Source organism: Mobula hypostoma, chromosome 4 (assembly GCF_963921235.1).
Source record: "Mobula hypostoma chromosome 4, sMobHyp1.1, whole genome shotgun sequence".
Taxonomy (NCBI): domain Eukaryota; kingdom Metazoa; phylum Chordata; class Chondrichthyes; order Myliobatiformes; family Myliobatidae; genus Mobula; species Mobula hypostoma.
Genome location: NC_086100.1, coordinates 137,410,885 through 137,431,853, shown reverse-complemented (window position 1 = coordinate 137,431,853; position 20,969 = coordinate 137,410,885). Strand labels below are relative to the sequence as shown.

Here is a 20,969-nt window from a genome sequence, read left to right as displayed (position 1 = left end):
AAAGAGGAAGGGAAAGTCAACCTGAACAGTCACCAAGAAACTTATCACATTCAATGTCTGCAAATCCAATTCTCTGATAAATCAGCTTACACAAAATGCTGGTGGGATGCAGCAGGCCAGGCAGCATCTATAGGAAGAGGTACAGTTGACGTTTCGGGTCGAGACCCTTTGTTAGTCTTCCTATAGATGTTGCCTGGCCTGCTGCATTCCACCAGCATTTTGTGTGTGCTGCTTGAATTTCCAGCATCTGCAGATTTCGTGTTTGCGTTTTTAAATCAGCTTAGCTGGTTTTCCTTTATCAACGGCAGTCATAGGTTCCATTTTAGGCAATATACAAAATTTAAAACACAGAATAGCAAATAGTAATTTTCCAGATCAAATATATGAAAGAAATTGTGTCATATTGCCCGCACAAGCCGACCAACCACTCCTCTGCAGCGTTTAGTACCCATCTTCCTTTCAAAGAAAACTGCAGATGCTCAGAGTTTAAAACAATGAGCATCTGAAATGTTATACATTTCTCTCCTCTACATGCTGCTCAGTACTTCCAATGTTCTGTTTTTATTCTGCGTTTTATCCCTGATGCCAATGTTGTAATTTATTTTCTATATAATTTGCCCAGAGCCCAGAGGATGGCTTTGGAAAATGTGCCTCTGGCTTATTCCATCAACTAACTGCCCAAGCCGATGTATAGGTCACTTTATATACAGGTCCACACACCAAGGTCATTATCATGTCCACCTCAGCTCAGGAATATCAATGTAGCTGCATTTAATTTGTTATGTTTTGTTTCTCCATGGTCAGTAATCATATCAGTGAACAAAAGTAGTCACATACTCCAATTACTTAGGCTGTCAGACATTCACATCCCTTTCCTTTGCATAGTGGGAGTAGGTCCTCAGAGATAGAAATAAAGGCATCTTGTAAACCTGGTAAAGTGTAAGACCATAAGATGTAGGAGCAGAATTAGGCTATCTGGCTCATTGAGTCCGCTCTGCCATTCAGTCATGGTGGATTTATTTTCCCTCTTAACCTCATTCTTCTGCCTTCCAGCTGTAATGTTTGACACCCTTACTAATCAAGAACCTGTCAGCTTTTGCTTTAAATATACCCAATGACTTGGCCTCAACAGCTGCCTGTGTCATCTCTCAAGTGAAAAATATCGGTGGCAGTGATAAGTGTTGCTTCCTTTTAATTGAGAAAAATGACTAAAGCAAGCTCGGCCCATGTGCTGAGGATTACAACACAATTCAAAATATTAAAGATAATCTGTAGTATTGTTATAAATGATGTTCCATTTCTAGCTCCAAAGCACACACTGTCAATGAAAACATAATTTCTCAAAAATCCACAGAGCAGATTGTACGCGGAATACAATTTTATCTCACTGTTCCACAGGAAGAAAAATGTCAGCTGAATTTAGAAATAAAGTTTTTTTTGTCTGTTAAATTTCCCTCAATTACAATGGATAGAGAAAGAGAAAGAAAGATTAGTCTTATTTGTCACATGCGCTTTGAAACATGTAGTGAAATGTGTCACTTGTGTCAAACCAAATCAACGAGAATTGTGTGAGGGTAGTCTGCAAGTGTCACTGTGTTTCCATAGCAACACAGCATGCCCACAACTTACTAACCCTAACCCTAACTGTACAGCAGGGACTGTGGGAGAAAACCAGAGCACTCAGATGAAACTCTCACAGTCACAGAGAGAATGTACAAACTCCTTACAGACAGTGGTGGCAATCAAACCCTAATCAATGATTGCTGCACTAATCACCACACCACCATCCAGAATCTCATTCCAATGAGAACAAAAATAGGTAGTTTCCTAATTTCCTCCTTTAAGGGATATGCACCTGGTGGCCACTTTATTCGTACTCAATACAGTGGCTACTGAATGTATGTTTATGGTTTCCTGCAGCTGTGGCCCAGCTACTTTAAGATTCAACCTGCTGTGCATTCAGAGATAATCTTTTGCACACCACTGTTGTAATTCATGATATTTGAGTTACTGTTGCCTTCCTGTTAGCTTGAACCAATCTGGCCATTCTCATCTGAGCTCTTTAAGTAACAAGACATTTTTGTCCACAGTACTGCCGCTGACTGGACGTTTGTTTCTCGCACCATTCTCTGCAAACGCTAAAGATTGTTGTGTGTGGAAATCCCAGGAGACCAGCAGATTCTGAGATACTCAAACCACCCCATCTGGTAGCAACAATCATTCCACGGTCAAAGTCACTTGGATCACATTTCTCAACGCTAACATGAGGAAATCTGCAGATGCTGGAAATTCAAGCAACACACATCAAAGTTGCTGGTGAATGCAGCAGGCCAGGCAGCATCTCTAGGAAGGTATCATTTTGGATCTCCCCCTCCCCCTCCCACTTTCAAATCTCTTACTAACTCTTTCTTCAGTTAGTCCTGACCTGAAAAAAAAGGCTTGGAGTCAAGATTGCATACCACAAATTTCAAGAGTGGGTTAAAAATGTGCAGGGGGACAATATATAGAGTAGAGGTAAGGCTGAAAACAGATGTTAAACAAACAAGAATGACCAATATGTTCAGGAAAGTGATACCATCTTTAAAAAGATGCTATCTAACATTGATGGAACTGAAAAGGAACAAAGATTGGTTAACCCATACAATGAATCTTACTCGAAGCAGTAGCCATTAAAATAACTATCATTTAATCTTCTATATGGAAGGTAAATAATCCAAGTGAATTTGCCAATTCTGACTAGAAAGAGATGCTAACAATTATCGTGAGGGAGGACAGAATATTGAAAAAGACTACTACAATCAGATCAAATACAGTCTGCATTATTTGAGATTGGGAATACATTTAATCAGATCAACTACAGATTTGCCAGCCTCAATTAGGGATTGGTGAAAGTAAGAACGTGATATTATTAACTTATCTGGGCTAGCAAAACAAGGTTGAAATAACAACGATTTCCCACTCTTTTTCACTTTATAGTGTACTTGCCTGGAAATTAATGTAAGAAAGTTATAGAGTATTTGATATTATTTTGCTATAATACATATTACAGTCAAACTATTTATTAATATTCATAGTCTAAGCTTGTAAACAGAGAAGAGATACTTGAACAAGGCATCAAAAGCCCCACAATAGAATATCCCAATATGAGGCACTGCACTTTCAACAAACAAAGTAAACATAGAATTTAACTGGAATAAAAATCTATTTTATTTGTAGAATACTTCTTTTGAAATTTAACATAATGCATGTTAAAAAGGAAAGATATCACTGATCAGCAAATAGAATTCCTCCAGGCACTGAATACTTTGGATAACCTCAGAAAAATCCTCATTAGTATATAAATACTTGAAAGAAAAAACTGTGTAATATTTAAAAAAAATAGACAAGCTCAAAACATACAAAGATTAAATTACATGAAAACACAATCCAGTTGAAGGACATAATGGAGAAGAGCAGCACAGAAAGAGGCCTTTGGCCCATCTAGTCCACGCTGAAAGCATTTAAACTGCCTGCTGATCATCGACCTGCACTGGAACTATAATCCTCCATACCCCTACCCTTCATGTACCTATCCAAACTCCTCAAACTTTAAAATCAAGCATGCATGCACCAGTTGTGCTGGCTGCTCATTCCACGCTCTCATGACCCTCTGAATGAAGAAGATTTCCTTTCATGTTCCCCTTAAACTTTTCACCTTTCACCCTTAACCCATGACCTCTGGTTGTAGTCCCACCCAACCTCAGTGGAAAAAGCCTGCTCGCATTAACCCTATCTATACCCGCTCAAATCAAATATAAAATCTGAAAAAAATTAGAAAATGCTGGAAATACTCAGTTACTCCTCTTCTTCACTATTTATTTTTGTAACAGTATCTTTTTTTTTGCTTTGCTCTGCCACAAAACAAATTTCTCAACATATGACAGTGATAATAAACCTGATTTTGATTCTGATCTGTGGGAAGAGAAACCAAGTTAACATTTCAGACTGAAGACACTTCAACAGAACTGAGAATGAGAGAATAAAAGCTCATTGGACTGCTGGGAGAGTAATGGGAAAGAATATCTTGGACAGGAAATAATGGAGATCACAGGGACAAGGTATGAACAAGGGTATCTGATCAACAAGTGAATAACAGTAGTCAGCAAGTCAGCACACAGACAAAAGTTTGTGGATGTTGCAAAATGCAGGGCAAGGCAACAAGCTGAGCAGGTTAGGCTGGGGATGTTCTCCATTTCCAGCGAAAACAGAAAACGAGGTAAGCCAATATCATATGTGGCTTACTGATACAGACAGAGAAATTAAGTTATCTGAAGCTGTCGAATTCAATATCAAGCCCAGAAGGCTGTAACATACCTAGCCAGAAGATGAGGTTCTGTTCCTCAGTTTTGCTTTGGATCTGAAGTCCACAGACCAATGTGTTAGAGTGGAAGAGGGATGGAGAATAGAGTGGCAGGCAACAGGAAACTCAGGGTTTCCCTTGTGGACTGAATGCAGGTACTTCACAAAATAATGACCCAATCTGTGTTTGGTTTCTCTAATGTTGAGGAGACCACATCATGAACACCAAATGCAAGCGAATCACTGCTTCACCTGGAAAGACTGTTCCTGGACAGACAGTATAATACACCCAGATTGCACAATCAACTCACATATTCAGAGAAAATACTAAGGAACATATCTTCTATGTCATCCTCAACTTTTCCACCCCCGTAATACTTAGTGAAGAGTTAAACAGAAAATAAAGATGGAAGGTGGCATGCATGATAATAAACAGCACCACAAAACTGAAGTTCACTCTAAGTGAATAGTCTGAATTCTTACTATTTCACTGAGCGTTTTCAATGAATCTTTGAGGCTGTCACTGGAGTGTTGCCTTGCTGCAGTAAGAAGGAGCTCTGAGTTGCTCAATATGCGAGGCTGAAGCTTATAAATGTTGGTTATGACTTCTTTTGCTTTGGTTGTGTCTTCAGGTGAATAGTAAATATATTGGTATGCTGAACTAGAAAAAAAAAGAATAAAGATATTGTTGATTGTCAATTCAAATTATAATTTTTAGAACAAGAAAATAGCAATGTTGTGGATAATAGTCCACTAAATAATTGAAAAATAACTCTGCTTTTTTCCTCCTTTCCTAACGACTCAAATGACAGATGCTCATTACCTGGCAAGACAAGAAGAGTCTAGTTTTCAAGAGAACTGCCAATTTGTTTGTGAAATGTGAACTGCACAATAAAAACCCATTATCTAAAGCAGAATTTCTCATGTTCTACTTTGACAATGTGTCTTATGATACCAAAGCTTACTGTTTAATGTGACCAATGCCACGTGGAATGCAACTTCACCAGCAGAAATGCAAACGTTGTAGTTCAAATCATGATCTACCCATTTTTCCTTATGATATAGAAATTGAGACAATTTTAAATCAGAGTCTATGCTAGCTCAGAGAGTAATTCCACTTCTCCAGCAATTTTCCCTGCAGCCAAATCACCCTCACTCCCTTCCCTATTCAGTACCCTCTGAACTGTTCCATACACCTATTCACAAAAGGCAACTTACAGCGGCTGTTAACCTACCAACTCACCCTTCTCTGGGATATGGGAGGAAAGTTGAAAACTCAGTCCCTGGGAGAAGGTGCGAATCCCTCACAGTCAGAAGCTAACTTATGGGCGCTGTGATGCATCAGAACGAGTAGCTTGCACTACACTGCCAGCCAAATTCAATTTTAGCAGCAGAGACGATGGCAAATATTTCCAAACAAGGAAAACTTTAAACTGGCTCAGAACAGGTCTCTCGAGGCCAAGAAACAGAGCAGCTGAATTATGTTTTGACCGCATTTGTTATGCATGCAAATATTTCATCACAAATAGATTGATAGCAATTGGGAACAGATATCATTTGCCTGTCATAACATATGCAACTATGAAATTGTTATTCAAATTTGGAAAATTAATTTTATCATTTTAAAGTGTTCTGCTATTAAGAATTAGGCTGTTGATCAGTATTCTGGCCTAGGATTTTCACGGAAACAAATGGTGAGGTTATTGTCCCTGGCATCATGAGACAACAAAGTAAGGAGGCAGCTTCCTGAGAACCCATATGCACATTTAAACAGGATATTTATAACTGTCTCATCTGTACATTGACGATATTCTGTAGGGGAACCAGCCATTCCACAGGGAAGTATGGAAGGATGCTGGAGGCCACTGCCTGCACAAAATCCAAGGCAGTTCTTTGTCATATTGAGCTGAGGGTGCAAAAACAGTTCGTACTTCTTCCCTCTGCTCTACGACACTAATGGCTGCCAGATCCTTACAAACCCATTCAGTTAAACAAGGTCATCAAGCTGCTGTGCATTTCTTTATTTTAATTAATCTATACAACATCTTTTTAAAAATACATATTTTTATTTAATCATTTTGAACTTTATTTAAATATGCTTCAGCTGGTTCTAAATTTCTCCGGTGATGAGGTAGTGGAAAAAGCTCCTGACTGCACAGACAGTTGATAGGCCTCAGAATGGTCAGAGGGTAGAGTCTCAGACTGCAGTGTATGAGGCCTGGTTGTAGACAACTCCACTTTGAGAATGCTGCCAGGATACCGCAGCCTCGTAATTGCAAAACGTTAGGGCAACCATGGGTGCCAAGATGTATGAGAAATGTTGGCGAAGTCAAGCTTAATTTTGGAGCTTAGAAAACTAGAGGTATGTGGTAGGGAAATTCTAGGCAGTTTCTGGAGTAGGTTACATGATCAACACAACATTGTGGGCCGAAGGGCTGTAGATTTCTATGCTCTCAATCTAATTTATTGTCTATTATTGTCCTATTATTGCACTTCATTGACATGTCACCATAAACTTAGCTTTGAAACACATGGTAGACTGTAATACTTACAAAAAATTATCATCTTTTAAAATTTAAAAATCAATTTTTTCCTATGTTACTGTTAATATTTTGTTTAAATGTACGATAACTGCTGGATTCATTGACACCAAAAAAAAATACTGTAATACTTAGGAGTCCCCGTTCTTCAGGTTTTAAATTTTGGACAGCTTAGAAATTAAAACAAAAAGTCATAAAAACAATTTGTTTTAAACCTTTTCTTCCCTATCTATCTGGAACCATAGAACCATAGAATACTACAGCACAGAAAACAGGCCATTCAGCCCTTCTAGTCTGTGCCTACACTTTATTCCACTAGTCCCATTGACCCGCACCCAGTCCATAACCATCCAGACCTCTCCCATCCATGTATCTATCCAATTTATTCTTAAAAACTTAAGAGTGACCCCGCATTTACCACGTCAGGTGGCAGCTCATTCCACACTCCCACCACTCTCTGAGTGAAGAAGTTCCCCCAAATCTTTCCCTTTTCACCCTAAAGCCATGTCCTCTCGTATTTGACTCTCCTAATCTAAGTGGAAAGAGCCGACTTGCATTTACTCTGTCTATACCCCTCATTCTTTTGTAAACCTCTATCAAATCTCCCCTCATTCTTCTACACTCCAAGGAATAAAGTCCTAACCTGTTCAATCTATCCTTGTAACTCAACTCCTGAAGACCCGGCAACATCCTAGTAAATCTTCTCTGCACTCTTTCAATCTTACTGAGATCTTTCCTATAGTTAGGTGACCAGAACTGCACACAATACTCCAAAATTCAGCTAACTACTGTCACTGGGACTTCCTTATTTCAAATAGTTTTGAGCAAAATGCACTGCTTATGAAAGATCAAGTTCTTTTTTTCCTGGAGGAAAGAAAATGGGAGAAAGGCAAAATACAGGCCTTTAAAATGATTATTAGGTGCAAATGAATATCATTTTAACCTGAACAATTAACTTTGACAACAGAAGTGGATTCCTGAATGGATTAGCGACTTTATATTCCACATGGTTTTGTGACCTATGCAATGCTACTTGAATTGTAACATTACATTTTGTAAGCAGTAGCCTAGGGGAGATTTTTTGTAAATCAAAGTTACCATTGTCCAGTTATGCATGTAGCTAACATGGTGTTTTCCACTGATAAATGTTACTTAAGCAGCTGCAGAAACTGCTGCAAATATGCACAGATGATCACCAATATACTCTGCTTACTCTCCACCAGGTGGCTCAACAATGAATTACACTCTCACCCTGAGCATCACTCTCTGGCTTCACATAAATAGTGGAGGGATATCTACCATACAGTGGCCCACATTGCTGACTCAATGAGCAGGCACTGCGTCATTCTATCCCAGCCCTTGTCATACCACTATCAGTTTTAAGAAAGGTACGTTTCCTTCATTTTATTGAACAGAGCCTCACCACCTCTTCTCAGCCAAAGTTCCCTAAACTGGCTAGATTTGCCCCTCACCATAACAGGAATGTGCTGCTCCTAGACAAGTGATTTCAGACTTTTAAAAGTCCCCTCCCCACTTTTCCCTACACACAGTGTCCTCCCATCTGTTTTGTGCCATCACACAATTTGAATGCCTTACATTCCACTCCCACCTCCAAGTCTTTATAAAGACAGTGAATAATTGAGGGCCAAGAATTGATCTTTGTGGCATTAACAAGAAGAAATTCATGTTTCTCATTTCCTCCTCACTCACCATACTCCTCCAAGATGCTAAAATTCTCTTGTTGGGAATTTGCTATTTCTACTCCCTCTTTCTATACACTAATCCTCATCTACTTGGACCAGGGTGAATGAGCAGGAAGCGAATGGATGGGTTAGACTGAGGAAATTGATTCCTGGTTGGTTTTACTTTCTCTGCTAACCTGGGACCCTATCCTAAATTCCTTCTATTCAACTTAGTGCTTACTCATTTATTTCTTCTCTGCTCTCCCAGCACTCTGCCCCTCTCTTTCGCATCATTTGTCGAGTCATACAGCACAGAAACAGGCTCTTCGACCCACCAAATCCACACAAATTATCAACACTAATCCAGGAATAACCTGACTTTTTTCTCTTGTAAGCATATCCACTCTCATACCTTTGAAAATCCTACCTTCTACCAACTTGCACATCGTTGGGATGCTAGGTCACCTGGGGAAACCCACGTGACCACAGTGAGACTTTGCAAACTCTGTACAGAGTACACCCAAGGTTATGATCAAACCTGGGTCAGCACTAATCACCTCATCATGGCGCCTCTCACTCCAATCCCACTCATTTGCTCCATGCTTATGAAAATATCCAGGGGAGAAAGGAGTTAGCCCTGCTTGTCCAAAGTACCACAATTGGCCTAGACTCAAACAAAACAGGAGGATGAGCAAATATAAATAGCTATGTCAAATTCACAAATTGAAGAATATTTTCTTATCACTGGAGTATTTATCTCTTGTTGCATAACTGTGTGGCAATCAAACAAAAGACCTCACATCTGAATGGAAATTTTCATTTCATTTTAATTAATTTATTTAGCAAGGCAGCACGGAAAAGGCCCTTCTGCCTTCAAGCCACACCGCCCCAGCAATTTCCAAACTCCGATTAACCCGAACTTAATCACAGGACAATTTATAATGACCAATTAACCTACCTTCTATTTGATGGCACCATTCCAATTCAAATTTGTGATTTTCTTCAAATTATTTAGAAGTAGTCCAGATGAAATTACAGGGGAAAGTAAGGAACAGACTGGAAGTGCAAGCACTTTTTCAAAAGAAAATATTTTTGAACTTTCCAGTTCTATGCATATAAATAGAATTAAATTCCTGGTAGAATTCATTCAACCGTAATGGAAATGGGTGAGCCAAGTATAAATAAATGTCTTCCCATTTATTTACATTAGACTCTGCTAAGGTTAAAATGGTGGCACCGAGCCATAATAACTACATTTTCAAACCACCCTGAGAATAAGCATGTTTTATTGGGATATATTTCCAACCAAGTATAACTTTACTTCTGTACGGGTTTTTGGCTACAACAACTATTATTAACATGGAGTTCTTCTGTGCAACTTCATTCTTTAAGATGAACAGCAAAATATTTTAAGCTCCAGTTAATTTACTTTTGAAAGTTGCACTGGAAACTGCTGTATGGTCACCGTAGCGATAAGTTTAGATTCTAGAAGATTGATGTTTTTTTGTGCATTCATTGCTTCTTAATCAGGCACATCTTGTACTGAAAAAGAATGGTCTGATTACTATCATTCCTTCACTTCGTCATACAGACGTAAGGTCTATAAATTCTGCTGTTCATCAATGTGTTCCCTTCTGTAAGCGCAACTGATAATTAAGAAAAAGTACAAATACATAGCTTAGAGGAATGATATTTGACAAAAGACAGTAAAGTTACCCACCTAGCCAAACTTTTTAATTGATTTTTCATTAGCAAGACTATTAGACCATAAGACAAAGGAGCAGAAGTTGGCCATTTGGCCCATCAAGTCTGCTCCACCATTTTATCATGAGCTGATCCATTCTCCCATTTAGTCCCTCTCCCCCGCCTTTTCACCATAACCTTTGATGCCCTGGCTACTCAGATACCTATCAATCTCTGCCTTAAATATACCCAATGACTTGTCCTCCACTGCTGCCCGTGGCAACAAATTCCATAGATTCACCACCCTCTGGCTAAAAGATTTTCTTCGAATTTCTGTTCTGAATGGGCGCCCTTCAATCCTTAAGTCATGCCCTCTCGTACTAGACTCCCCCATCATGGGAAACAACTTTGCCACATCCACTCTGTCCATGCCTTTCAACATTCGAAATATTTCTGAGGTCTCCCCTCATTCTTCTAAACTCCAAGGAATACAGTCCAAGAGCGGACAAATGTTCCTCATATGTTAACCCTCTCATTCCTGGAATTATTCCAGTGGATCTTCTCTGTACCCTCTCCAATGTCAGCACATCCTTTCTTAAATAAGGAGCCCAAAACTGCCCACAGTACTCCACGTAAGGTCTCACCAGCACCTTATAGAGCCTCAACATCACATCCCTGCTCCTATACCCTATTCCTCTAGATATGAATGCCAACATTGCATTCGCCTTCTTCACCACCAATTCAACCTGGAGATTAACCTTAAGGGTATCCTGCACGAGGACTCCCAAGTCCCGTTGCATCTCAGAACTTTGAATTCTCTCCCCATTTAAATAATAGTCTGCCCGTGTATTTCTTCTGCTAAAGTGCATAACCATACACTTTCCAACATGTATTTCATTTGCCACTTCTTTGCCCATTCTTCCAATCTATCCATGTCTCTCTGCAGACTCTCTGTTTCCTCAGCACTACCGGCCCCTCCACCTAGCTTTGTATCATCAGCAAACTTAGCCACAAAGCCATCTATTCCATAATCCAAATCGTTGATGTACAAAGTAAAAAGAAGCGGCCCCAACACGGACCCCTGTGGAACACCACTGGTAACCGGCAGCCAACCAGAATAGGATCCCTTTATTCTCACTCTCTGTTTCCTGCCAATCAGCCAACGCCCTATCCACATATGTAACTTTCCCAAAATTCCATGGGCTCTTATCTTGTTTAGCAGCCTCATGCATGGAACCTTGTCAAAGGCCTTCTGAAAATCCAAATATACAACATCCACTGCATCTCCCTTGTCTAGCCTACTTGCAATTTCCTCAAAAAATTGTAATAGGCTTGTCAGGCAGGATTTTCCTTTAAGGAAACCACGCTGAGTTCTGCCCATCTTGTCATATGCCTCCAGGTACTCTGTAACCTCATCCTTGACAATCAACTCCAACAACTTCCCAGCCACCAAAGTCAAGCTAACAGGTCTATAATTTCCTTTTTGCTTCCTTGCCCCCTTCTTAAATAGCGGAGTGACATTTGCAATCTTCCAGTCCTTCAGAACCATGCCAGATTCTATCGACTTTTGAAAGATCATTTTATTTTGCTTTTATATCATCTCAATGTGTACTTAAGAATGTATAAATATTGTAGTTTTATACATATAAAAAAATGGAAAAGGTTATATGTGTGAAAAAAGTACATGATAATTGTGAACTCCTTATCCAAATAAAAATAAAATTTAAAAAAAAAAGAAAGATCATTGCTAATGCCTCTGCAATCTCCACAGCTACTTCCTTCAGAACACGAGGGTGAATTCCATCTGGTCCGGGAGATTTATCTACCCTTAGACTATTCAACTTCCTGAGTACTTTCTCTGTCGTAATTGTGACTGCACACACTTCTCTTCCCTGCCACCCTTGAGTGTCCGGTATACTGCTGATGTCTTCCTCAGTGAAGACTGTTGAAAAATACTCGTTTGGTTCCTCCGCCATCTCCTTATCTCCCATTACAATTTCTCTAGCATCATTTTCTATCGGTCCTATATCTACTCTCACCTGTCTTTTACTCTTTATATACTTGAAAAAGCTTTTAGTATCCTCTTTGATATTATTTGCTAGCTTCCCTTCATAGTTCATCTTTTCCCTCTTAATGATCTTCATAGTTTCCTTTTGTAAGTTTTTAAAAACTACCCAATCCTCTGTCTTCCCACTAATTTTTGCTTCCTTGTATGCCCCCTCCTTTGCTTTAACTTTGGCTTTGACTTCTCTTGTCAGCCACGGTTGTATCCTTTTTCCATTCGAAAATTTCTTCTTTTTTGGAATATATCTGTCTCGCACCTTCCTCACTTCTCACATAAACTCCAGCCACTGCTGCTCTGCCGTTCTTCCTGCTGGTGTCCCTTTCCAGTCAACTTTGGCCAATTCCTCTCTCATGCCACTGTAATTTCCTTTACTCCACTGAAATACCGACACATCAGATTTCGGCTTCTCTTTTTCAAATTTCACAGTGAACTCAATCATGTTATGATCACTGCCTCCCAAGGGTTCCTTCACCTCAATCTCTCTGATCACCATCGGTTCATTACACAATACACAATCCAGTACAGCCGATGCCCTGGTGGGCTCAACAACAAGCTGTTCTAAAAAGCCATCTCACAGACATTCTACAAATTCTCTCTCTTGAGATCAAGTGCCGACCTGATTTTCCCAATCCACTTGCATGTTAAAATCCCCCTTAATTATCATAACACTGCCCTTCTGACAAGTCTTTTCTATTTCCTGTTGTAATTTGTAGTCCACATCACTGCAGCTGTTTGAAGGCCTATAAATAACTGCCATCAGGGTCCTTTTACCCCTGCGATTTCTTAGCTCAACCCATAAAGATTCTGCACCTTCCAATCCTATGTCACCTTATTAATGATTTAATATCATTTCTTACCAATGAAGCCACGCTTCCCCCCTCTGCCTACCTTCCTATCCTTCCGATACACTGTGTATCCTTGGATGTTCAGCTCCCAGCGACTGATTGGTCTATGATCACAGCTACCTTGTTCAAAAGCAATGTCTGGATAATAATAACAATCGACTGGAGGAATTCAGTGGGTGGAGTAACATCTTTGAAAGGTAGGAATTGACAATATTTTGGAACAAAACCCTACATCAACAATTCTTTACCCTCTATAGATGCTGTTTACCCACTGAGTTCCTACCAGTAGATTGTTTTACTCGCTCCAGATTTCTATCATCTTTAATCTCTTGTATTTCCAAGAGATAATGTGCTTGATTTACATTATACAGATGGATACACAAAATGCTTTGAAACTTCGAAAGCTTTTTTGGCATGGAGTGACTTGCTCGACACAAAATAACCCAGACACGAGGAAATCTGCAGATGCTGGAATTTCAAGCAACACACATAAAAGTTGCTGGTGAACTGAGTCCCGACGAAGGGTCTCGGCCCCAAACGTCGACTGTACCTCTTCCTAGAGATGCTGCCTGGCCTGCTGCATTCACCAGCAACAAAATAACCCAAGGCATTTTACAAAGGGATACATGGACAGGGGCAGGACTGATTAAATAGGTGCATTTCTGCAGCTATGTTTAGAAAACAAAACATGAAAGTGTGAGAGAATGATTGCTGAAGATTTTGCTACATGTTTAGAATGAAGGTGGGTGAGCATTCTGAATGGTACTTCTTAGTAAAGTTATTCATTTGTGTTAAAAAGGTATATGAAAAGGCTAAAACAGGTTGAACTGTAAACGAGTATGAATATTTCACAGAGGGTAAAAGAATTATAATTAGCAGCAAAGCAATACAAAACAAACAAGAATTCATCTCTATGTTAACTAGATTATATTTTGTTGTACATCGCAACATTTCTTTTACCTAGTAGAATACTATATTGTAAATTTTACATTGTAGTAAATACAGGGCTTTGCCATTCACCGTAATTGTGCAAGGGGACCCTCGATTTCCTCAATTACAGACCCCAATCAGTTTGAATTGGCAACAGCATCTCTTCCACAATCTCCCTTAGCACAGGTGCACCACAAGGCTGGGTTCTGAGCCCCCTGCTCTACTCGCTTTACACTTATAATTGTGTGCGCTAAACACAGCTCCAATGCTGTATTTAAGTTTGCTGACGACACCACTGTCATTGGCCGAATCAAAGGTGGTGACAAATCAGCATATAGGAGTGAGATTGAAAATCTGGCTGAGTGGTGTCACAACAACAACCTCTTGCTCAATGACAGCAAGACCAAGGAGATGATTATTGACTTCAGGAGGAGGAAACCGGAGGTCCATGAGCCAGTTATCAATGGCGGATTAGAAGTGGAGAGGTCCAGCAACTTTAAATTCCTTGGTGTTATCATTTCAGAAGATCTGTCCTGAGCCCAGCACATAAATGCCATTATGAAGAAAGCATGGCAGTGCCTCTACATTCTTAGAAGTTTGAGAAAAAGATTCAGCACATCATCTAAAACTGAAACAGACTCTTATAGAAGTGCGGTGGAGAGTATATTGACTGGTTGCATCACGGCCCAGTATGGAAACACAATAGCCTTTACAGAAAAGCCTACAAAAAGTAAAGGATATGGCCCAGTCCATCACAGGTGAACCCTCCCCACCAATGAGCACATTTACACAGAGCACTGTCACAGGAAAGCATCATCCATCATCAAGGACCCCCACCATCTAGCCTATGCTCTCTTCTGGCTGTTGCCATCAGGAAGAACCAGGTTCAGGAACAGTTATTATCCGTCAACCATCAGGTTCTTGAACTAAAAGGAGCAACTTCACTCACCCTATCACTGAACTGATCACACAACCTAAATACTCACTTTCATCTCATGTTCGTCACGTTTTCAATATTTATTACTTAACTGTTACTATAATTTCTTTTTGCTCTTTCTTTTTGTATTTGCACAGTTTGTTGGTTTATTTCCACTCTAGTTGTTGTCCATCCTGTTGGGTGTGATTCTTCATTGATTCTATTGTGTTTCTTGTATTTACCATGATTGCTCACAAGAAAATGAATGTACTTTAATAATAAATGTACTTTGAACTTTGATAAATATCCTAATTTGCAACTTATAATCCCTCTGTTTATTGGATGTCACAGAAGACAGGCACAGAAATGGCAAAGGGGTTCAACTTTCTCTTCTTGTCTTTTAAACTGACCTTATTTTCATGAATAACATTTTAGTTATTAATACCCACTAAACCAGGGGTCCCCAAAATTTTTTGCACTGCGGGCCGGTTTAATATTGAAACTATACTTGCGGACCGGCCGACCGGGGGCGGGGGGGGGTGAGTGTTCAAGTACGGTTAAACTCACCTCAATATGTCTTTTACAGTTAGGGCTGCCAACTTTCTCACTCCCAAATAAGGGACAAAAGCAAACATCCCACCCTGCAAAAACTCATTTCAGGGAGGTAGCACCATCAATTTTAGGGAGACTCCGGGAACTTCCAGGAGAGGTGGGATGTCTTCAATCAGCTAGTTTAAATAACGTTAGCTATGCTAATGAACGAATGACACCTGTTAAACTCACCTCAAAATGTCTTTTACAGACCTAACCCACCATGGGCAATAGAAAAGTCACTGTTGCAAACAGTGCAGTGAGCAACACTGTCATTATTTTTGACCCCTATTAGGCAGGGGTACACTTTAGTGTAGTCTGGGGTGACGTACGTTTTATATTTTCTTTTTTTGGAACACTCTGCCATGGTGCGCTCTCGTTCTCTTTCTCTCATGGTCGCTCTCTCGCTCGCTCTCTCTCATCATCGCTCTCTCTTTCTCGTAGTCACTCTCGCGCTCGTTCTCAAAAAGATTGATTTCTGGGATATTGTATATAATTTGCGGGCATCAGGGAGCCACTATTAATATGCGGGAGACTCCCAGAACTTCTGGGAGAGGTGGGATGTCTGCAAAAGTAGCAGTCAAATCCTGGGACACTTTACCCCAGGTAAGACTACCATGACCATGAAGCCTTGCGCGGGCACCTGTGTGCGCATGCGTGTAAGTGCCAATTTTTTCTTCCACAAAACAGTTTTTGCTTCATCTTCCTGACTATACTGCACATACATTATTTCTACTTTATATAGGCTGCGTATTTATCATATCATTCCTGCTTTTACTATATGTTACTGTTATTTATTTTCGGTTTTACGAGTTGTTTGGTTCGATTTGTTAGGTTATTTTTTGGGTCTGGGAACGCTCAAAAATTTTTCCCATATAAATTAATGATAATTGCTTCTTCACTTCACGCCATTTCAGCACGAAAGGTTTCATAGGAACGCTCTACCTTAGTGGGGGAAATATGGGACAAACCAATTTACCCCAATATATGGGATGTCCCGGCAAATACGGGACAGTTGGCAGCCCTATGTTCAAGTTCAACAGTGCGTGACAGGGAATGAGGAAAGGTGCAGCTGACCCATATCGTTTCCTCATGCCCCAGTAGCACATGCTCTGCGGCCCGGTGGTCGGGGACCACTGCACTAAACCATGGTCAGAATAGTTCAGTTCTAAAGCTGTTTTTTTGTCTTGACAAAAGAATAAGTTTTCCAACAAAGGAACTCAGTGCGTCTAGCAGCATCTATGGGACAAAAAGAACTATCAACATTTTACTTGAAACTGTTCATTCAGACTAAGAATGGAGAAGAAAGACAGCCAGTATAAAGAAGAGAGGGTAAGTGGTGAGACAGGGGCTAGTAGGCGATTAGTGGGCCACGGGTGAGAGAAGTCTTGTACAGAATTCATTAGTAGATATAGAAAGGATAAAGTAATATTTTGTGCATTGAAATACTAATAAAGGAAAAATGTTGCACAAAATCTCAGTGAATGTACTGCACAATGAATTTTATTTCAGTTAAATTGTTACAATAACTGTTTAGTGCAACATAAGACTTGAGATCTACAGTAAATCCTCAGGTTTAAAAACTGGTGGTTGTACAGATAGTGAATGCATTGGTTGTGATCTACCAAAGCATCCCAGTTTTTAAAATGATCCCGCAGGACTGGGAAACATCCAAGTGAGATTTCCATCCAAGAAAGGAGACAGAGGTGATAAAAGAGAATTACAACCAGTTAAACCAATAACAGCTTATGAAAAGATGCTGTAATTCCCTCTTAAAGACAAAAATCATGTTGGGCCCACCTGATTTCATGACAGGAAAATTTTCCAGAATTTTCAGGGGCCACTACTACCAAGGATAAGGGAAAATTTAGTGGATGCAGTATAATTAGATTTTTAAAATATTCAGTCAAATATCTCGTATAAGATTGCTTTACAAATTAAGGTCTCATGGGCTTCAGGATAACTTAACTCAAGGGTCAGTTAATGCAAAAAGAATAGGAAGAAAGGAATCATTCTTCAGCTTGCAGGCTCTAACCAGTGAATGCTAGAAAGATCGATGTCACAGCCCTTCTGCGTTTCTCCATCTGACTCACTAATGTTGATTTATTTATCAATCTGCTTCCTCCAAACCCTTGAGACTTTATCTTGTAAAACAAACTTTATATGATATTTTATTGAATGATCTTTGAAAATAAAAATATATACTACATTCATTGACTCCCTCCTTTACTGAGGGGATATAAAAATCTTACAAGCTATTTTTGAATGATAAAGATAGTGAAGAGTTGATTTTTAAAGGGACTTGGATGTCCTTGTACATTACTCACTGATAGCTCATGTACATTCAGCTTTCAGGAAGACAAATGATTTATTGCCCATTATTTAGAAATGTTTTGAGTAATGAGTTAAAGTGTCGTACTTCAATTATACAGAAGTTTGGTATAAACCAATACATGGAGTATTGAAAACGCAAACAACAGGAATTCTGCAGATGCTGGAAATTCAAGCAACACACATCAAAGTTGCTGGTGAACGCAGCAGGCCAGGCAGTATCTCTAGGAAGAGGTACAGTCGACGTTTCAGGCCGAGACCCTTCGTCAGGACTAACTGAAGGAAGAGTGAGTAAGGGATTTGAAAGTGGGAGGGGGAGGGGGAGATCCAAAATGATAGGAGAAGACAGGAGGGGGAGGGATGGAGCCAAGAGCTGGACAGGTGATTGGCAAAGGGGATATGAGAGGATCATGGGACAGGAGGTCCGGGGAGAAAGACCGGGGGCGGGGGGAACCCAGAGGATGGGCAAGGGGTATAGTCAGAGGGACAGAGGGAGAAAAAGGAGAGTGAGAGAAAGAATGTGTATAAAAATAAATAATGGATGGGGTACGAGGGGGAGGTGGAGCATTAGCAGAAGTTAAAGAAGTCGATGTTCATGCCATCAGGTTGGAGGCTACCCAGACGGAATATAAGGTGTTGTTCCTCCAACCTGAGTGTGGCTTCATCTTTACAGTAGAGGAGGCCGTGGATAGACATGTCAGAATGGGAATGGGATGTGGAATTAAAACGTGTGGAGCAGGAATAAGCAGGAAACGTCGACTGTACCTCTTCCTAGAGATGCTGCCTGGCCTGCTGCGTTCACCAGCAACTTTGATGTGTGTTACATGGAGTATTGGGTATTTAAAAAAGAATAGAGAATGTGTACCAATGATTCACTACAATGATTCTTGGGATAGGTAGGATGAGTAGGCTGGTCTGTACTGAAAGCATGAGAGCTTATTTCATTGCAATGTATACAATTGTTAGGGGAGTCAATTGGGTAAGACTTGGAGGTATTTCCTTAGGCAATGATGTAAGATTTGGCGTCACAAGCTCATAATAGTTAGCTCAATTAATACTGGAGTGAGCAGAACTCCGTCGACTCAAAGAATGCTGAATCCACAAAATGCCCTTCATCGGAGGACTCCCTATGAAGGTTCAGCCATTCGCTTCGTTCAAAACTGGGAGTCAAGGATTTCCAAATATGAGCAGAATCAAGCAGTCTGAGCTAAATGGCCTTCTCCTATTTATATTTCAGATCTTTTATTATCATCTAATTTTGTGCAGCAACCTTTTATATATTTTGCTAAATGTTTTGAGAAAATCTAAATATCCATCTGCTGATTCAGTGTCAGGATTTCTGTGTTATTCTCCCCATAAACTGTTCATACTTGAATAAATTGAAAATATTCACTCAACAACTTGATCGATTAAGCAAGGGTACTGTGACAAGATATAACCAAAGAGGCTAAAATATCCTAAAGGAAACCAAATTCAGTGTAGCAAATCAACCTAGCCAATGCAGAATCCAAATGAACATTTGAATTGATTTGTTATTTAATTTCTTTTTAACTTACTTTCTCTTTTCCCCTTCAAATCTGTACAGCTGCCTGCGAAGACCTCCATTTCGAAAACCCCGAATGTGAGCTGCAGGAGCTCCAATCGTAACGACATCATAAATGGCATCTAATAAAGAGTAAACACAACAAACAACTTGAACTTTTGGCTGCTCAGTAAAGTATTGAAAGAAAAACTACCATTAACTCTTGAATTGAATAGGCCCAGATGAAATGATCAATTTGTCTATCTGGAAAGCAGCATCCGCGAAAGAGCAAAGGCAGTGCAAATAGATCAGCAAGTTGCCTTGAAAAAATAAAAATCTGGAAAAGCAAATTATAAAAAACCTCCAAAAAAGAAAACATATATGGTTAATTCACTGTCTAATGTAGAACTACGCATTGTAAGTTCCAAGTTCAAGATTCATTCAGTGCAGAACCATTTTGTATAAACGGGTAGAAGTATGGAAAGTGTTGTGTATTTAATATTTCAGTAGTATTTGAGTAATATTGTATATATATTGTTTGATTAAACATTCTTGTTCATTTAAATAAGTTAGACTCACATTTTGAACTGTCCAACTTTTCATTTCAATTAGTATAATGCTTTGGAGTTGCAAAATATAGCAATGGCGATGAGGTATTTTTATGAGACGACTACCTACTTGTTGAAGTGCAGCGAGACATTTGAGTTTTTTTAAAAAAAAAGTGCAGTGAGAAGCGGGTAAGTAAAAAAAAACACAACACATTATTTTTCCTTTGGAGCAGCACATTTTCTTTGAAATAGGAAAGACGATTAAAACATAGGAACTTAGAAACATAGAAAACCTACAGCACAATACAGGCCCCTCGGCTCACAATGCTGTGCCAAACATGTACTTACTTTAGAACTTATTTTAGGGTTACCCATAGCCCTTCATTTTTCTAATATCCATGAAACTATCCAGGAGTCTCTTAAAAGACCCTGTCATATCCAGTTCCACCACCATCACCGGCAGCCCATTCCATGCATTCACCACTCTCTGCATAAAAAACTTAGCCCTGACATCTCCTCTGTACTTCCAAGCACTTTAAAACTGTGCCCTCTCGTGTCAGCTCTTTCAGCTCTGGGAAAAAGCTTCTGATTATCCACATGATCATCGCCTCTCATCACCTCACACACCTCTATCAGATCACCTCTCATCCTCCGTTATACCCTCTATCAGGTCACATCTCATCCTCTGATTAAGTTTACCAAAAAAAATGGCAGAAAACTGCCCGTGAAAAGGGGAGTCCATTTCAGTGCAAATTAAAGAGATTGTCTAAATCCAAGGAAGGCGACGGGCCCAGATGGTGTCCTAGGACGGATTCTCCGAGCCTGTGCAAGCGAGATAGCTGGAGTGTTTGCTGACAGCTTCAACTGCTCCTATCCCCTCGTGTTTTAAGAAGGCAATGATAATCCCAGTGCCAGAGAAGAGCAAGGTGGCATGCCTGAATGACTATCGACCTGTTGTTCTGTCATCAATTGCTATGA

At 39.8% G+C, this 20,969-nt stretch overlaps 1 protein-coding gene across 9 annotated transcripts in view; it reads right to left on the bottom strand.

Moving 5' to 3' along the window:
• The window catches only part of inpp4b (inositol polyphosphate-4-phosphatase type II B), an 805,146-nt gene that overhangs the window by 82,285 nt on the left and 701,892 nt on the right, over window positions 1–20,969 (bottom strand). For all 9 annotated transcript variants that reach the window (XM_063046598.1, XM_063046596.1, XM_063046599.1 and 6 more), the window contains 2 exons: window positions 19,478–19,586; window positions 4,822–4,999 (listed from right to left, as the gene is read on the bottom strand). In XM_063046598.1, coding sequence (XP_062902668.1) covers window positions 4,822–4,999; window positions 19,478–19,586 — 287 coding nt within the window. The remainder of the gene's footprint in view (window positions 1–4,821; window positions 5,000–19,477; window positions 19,587–20,969) is intronic.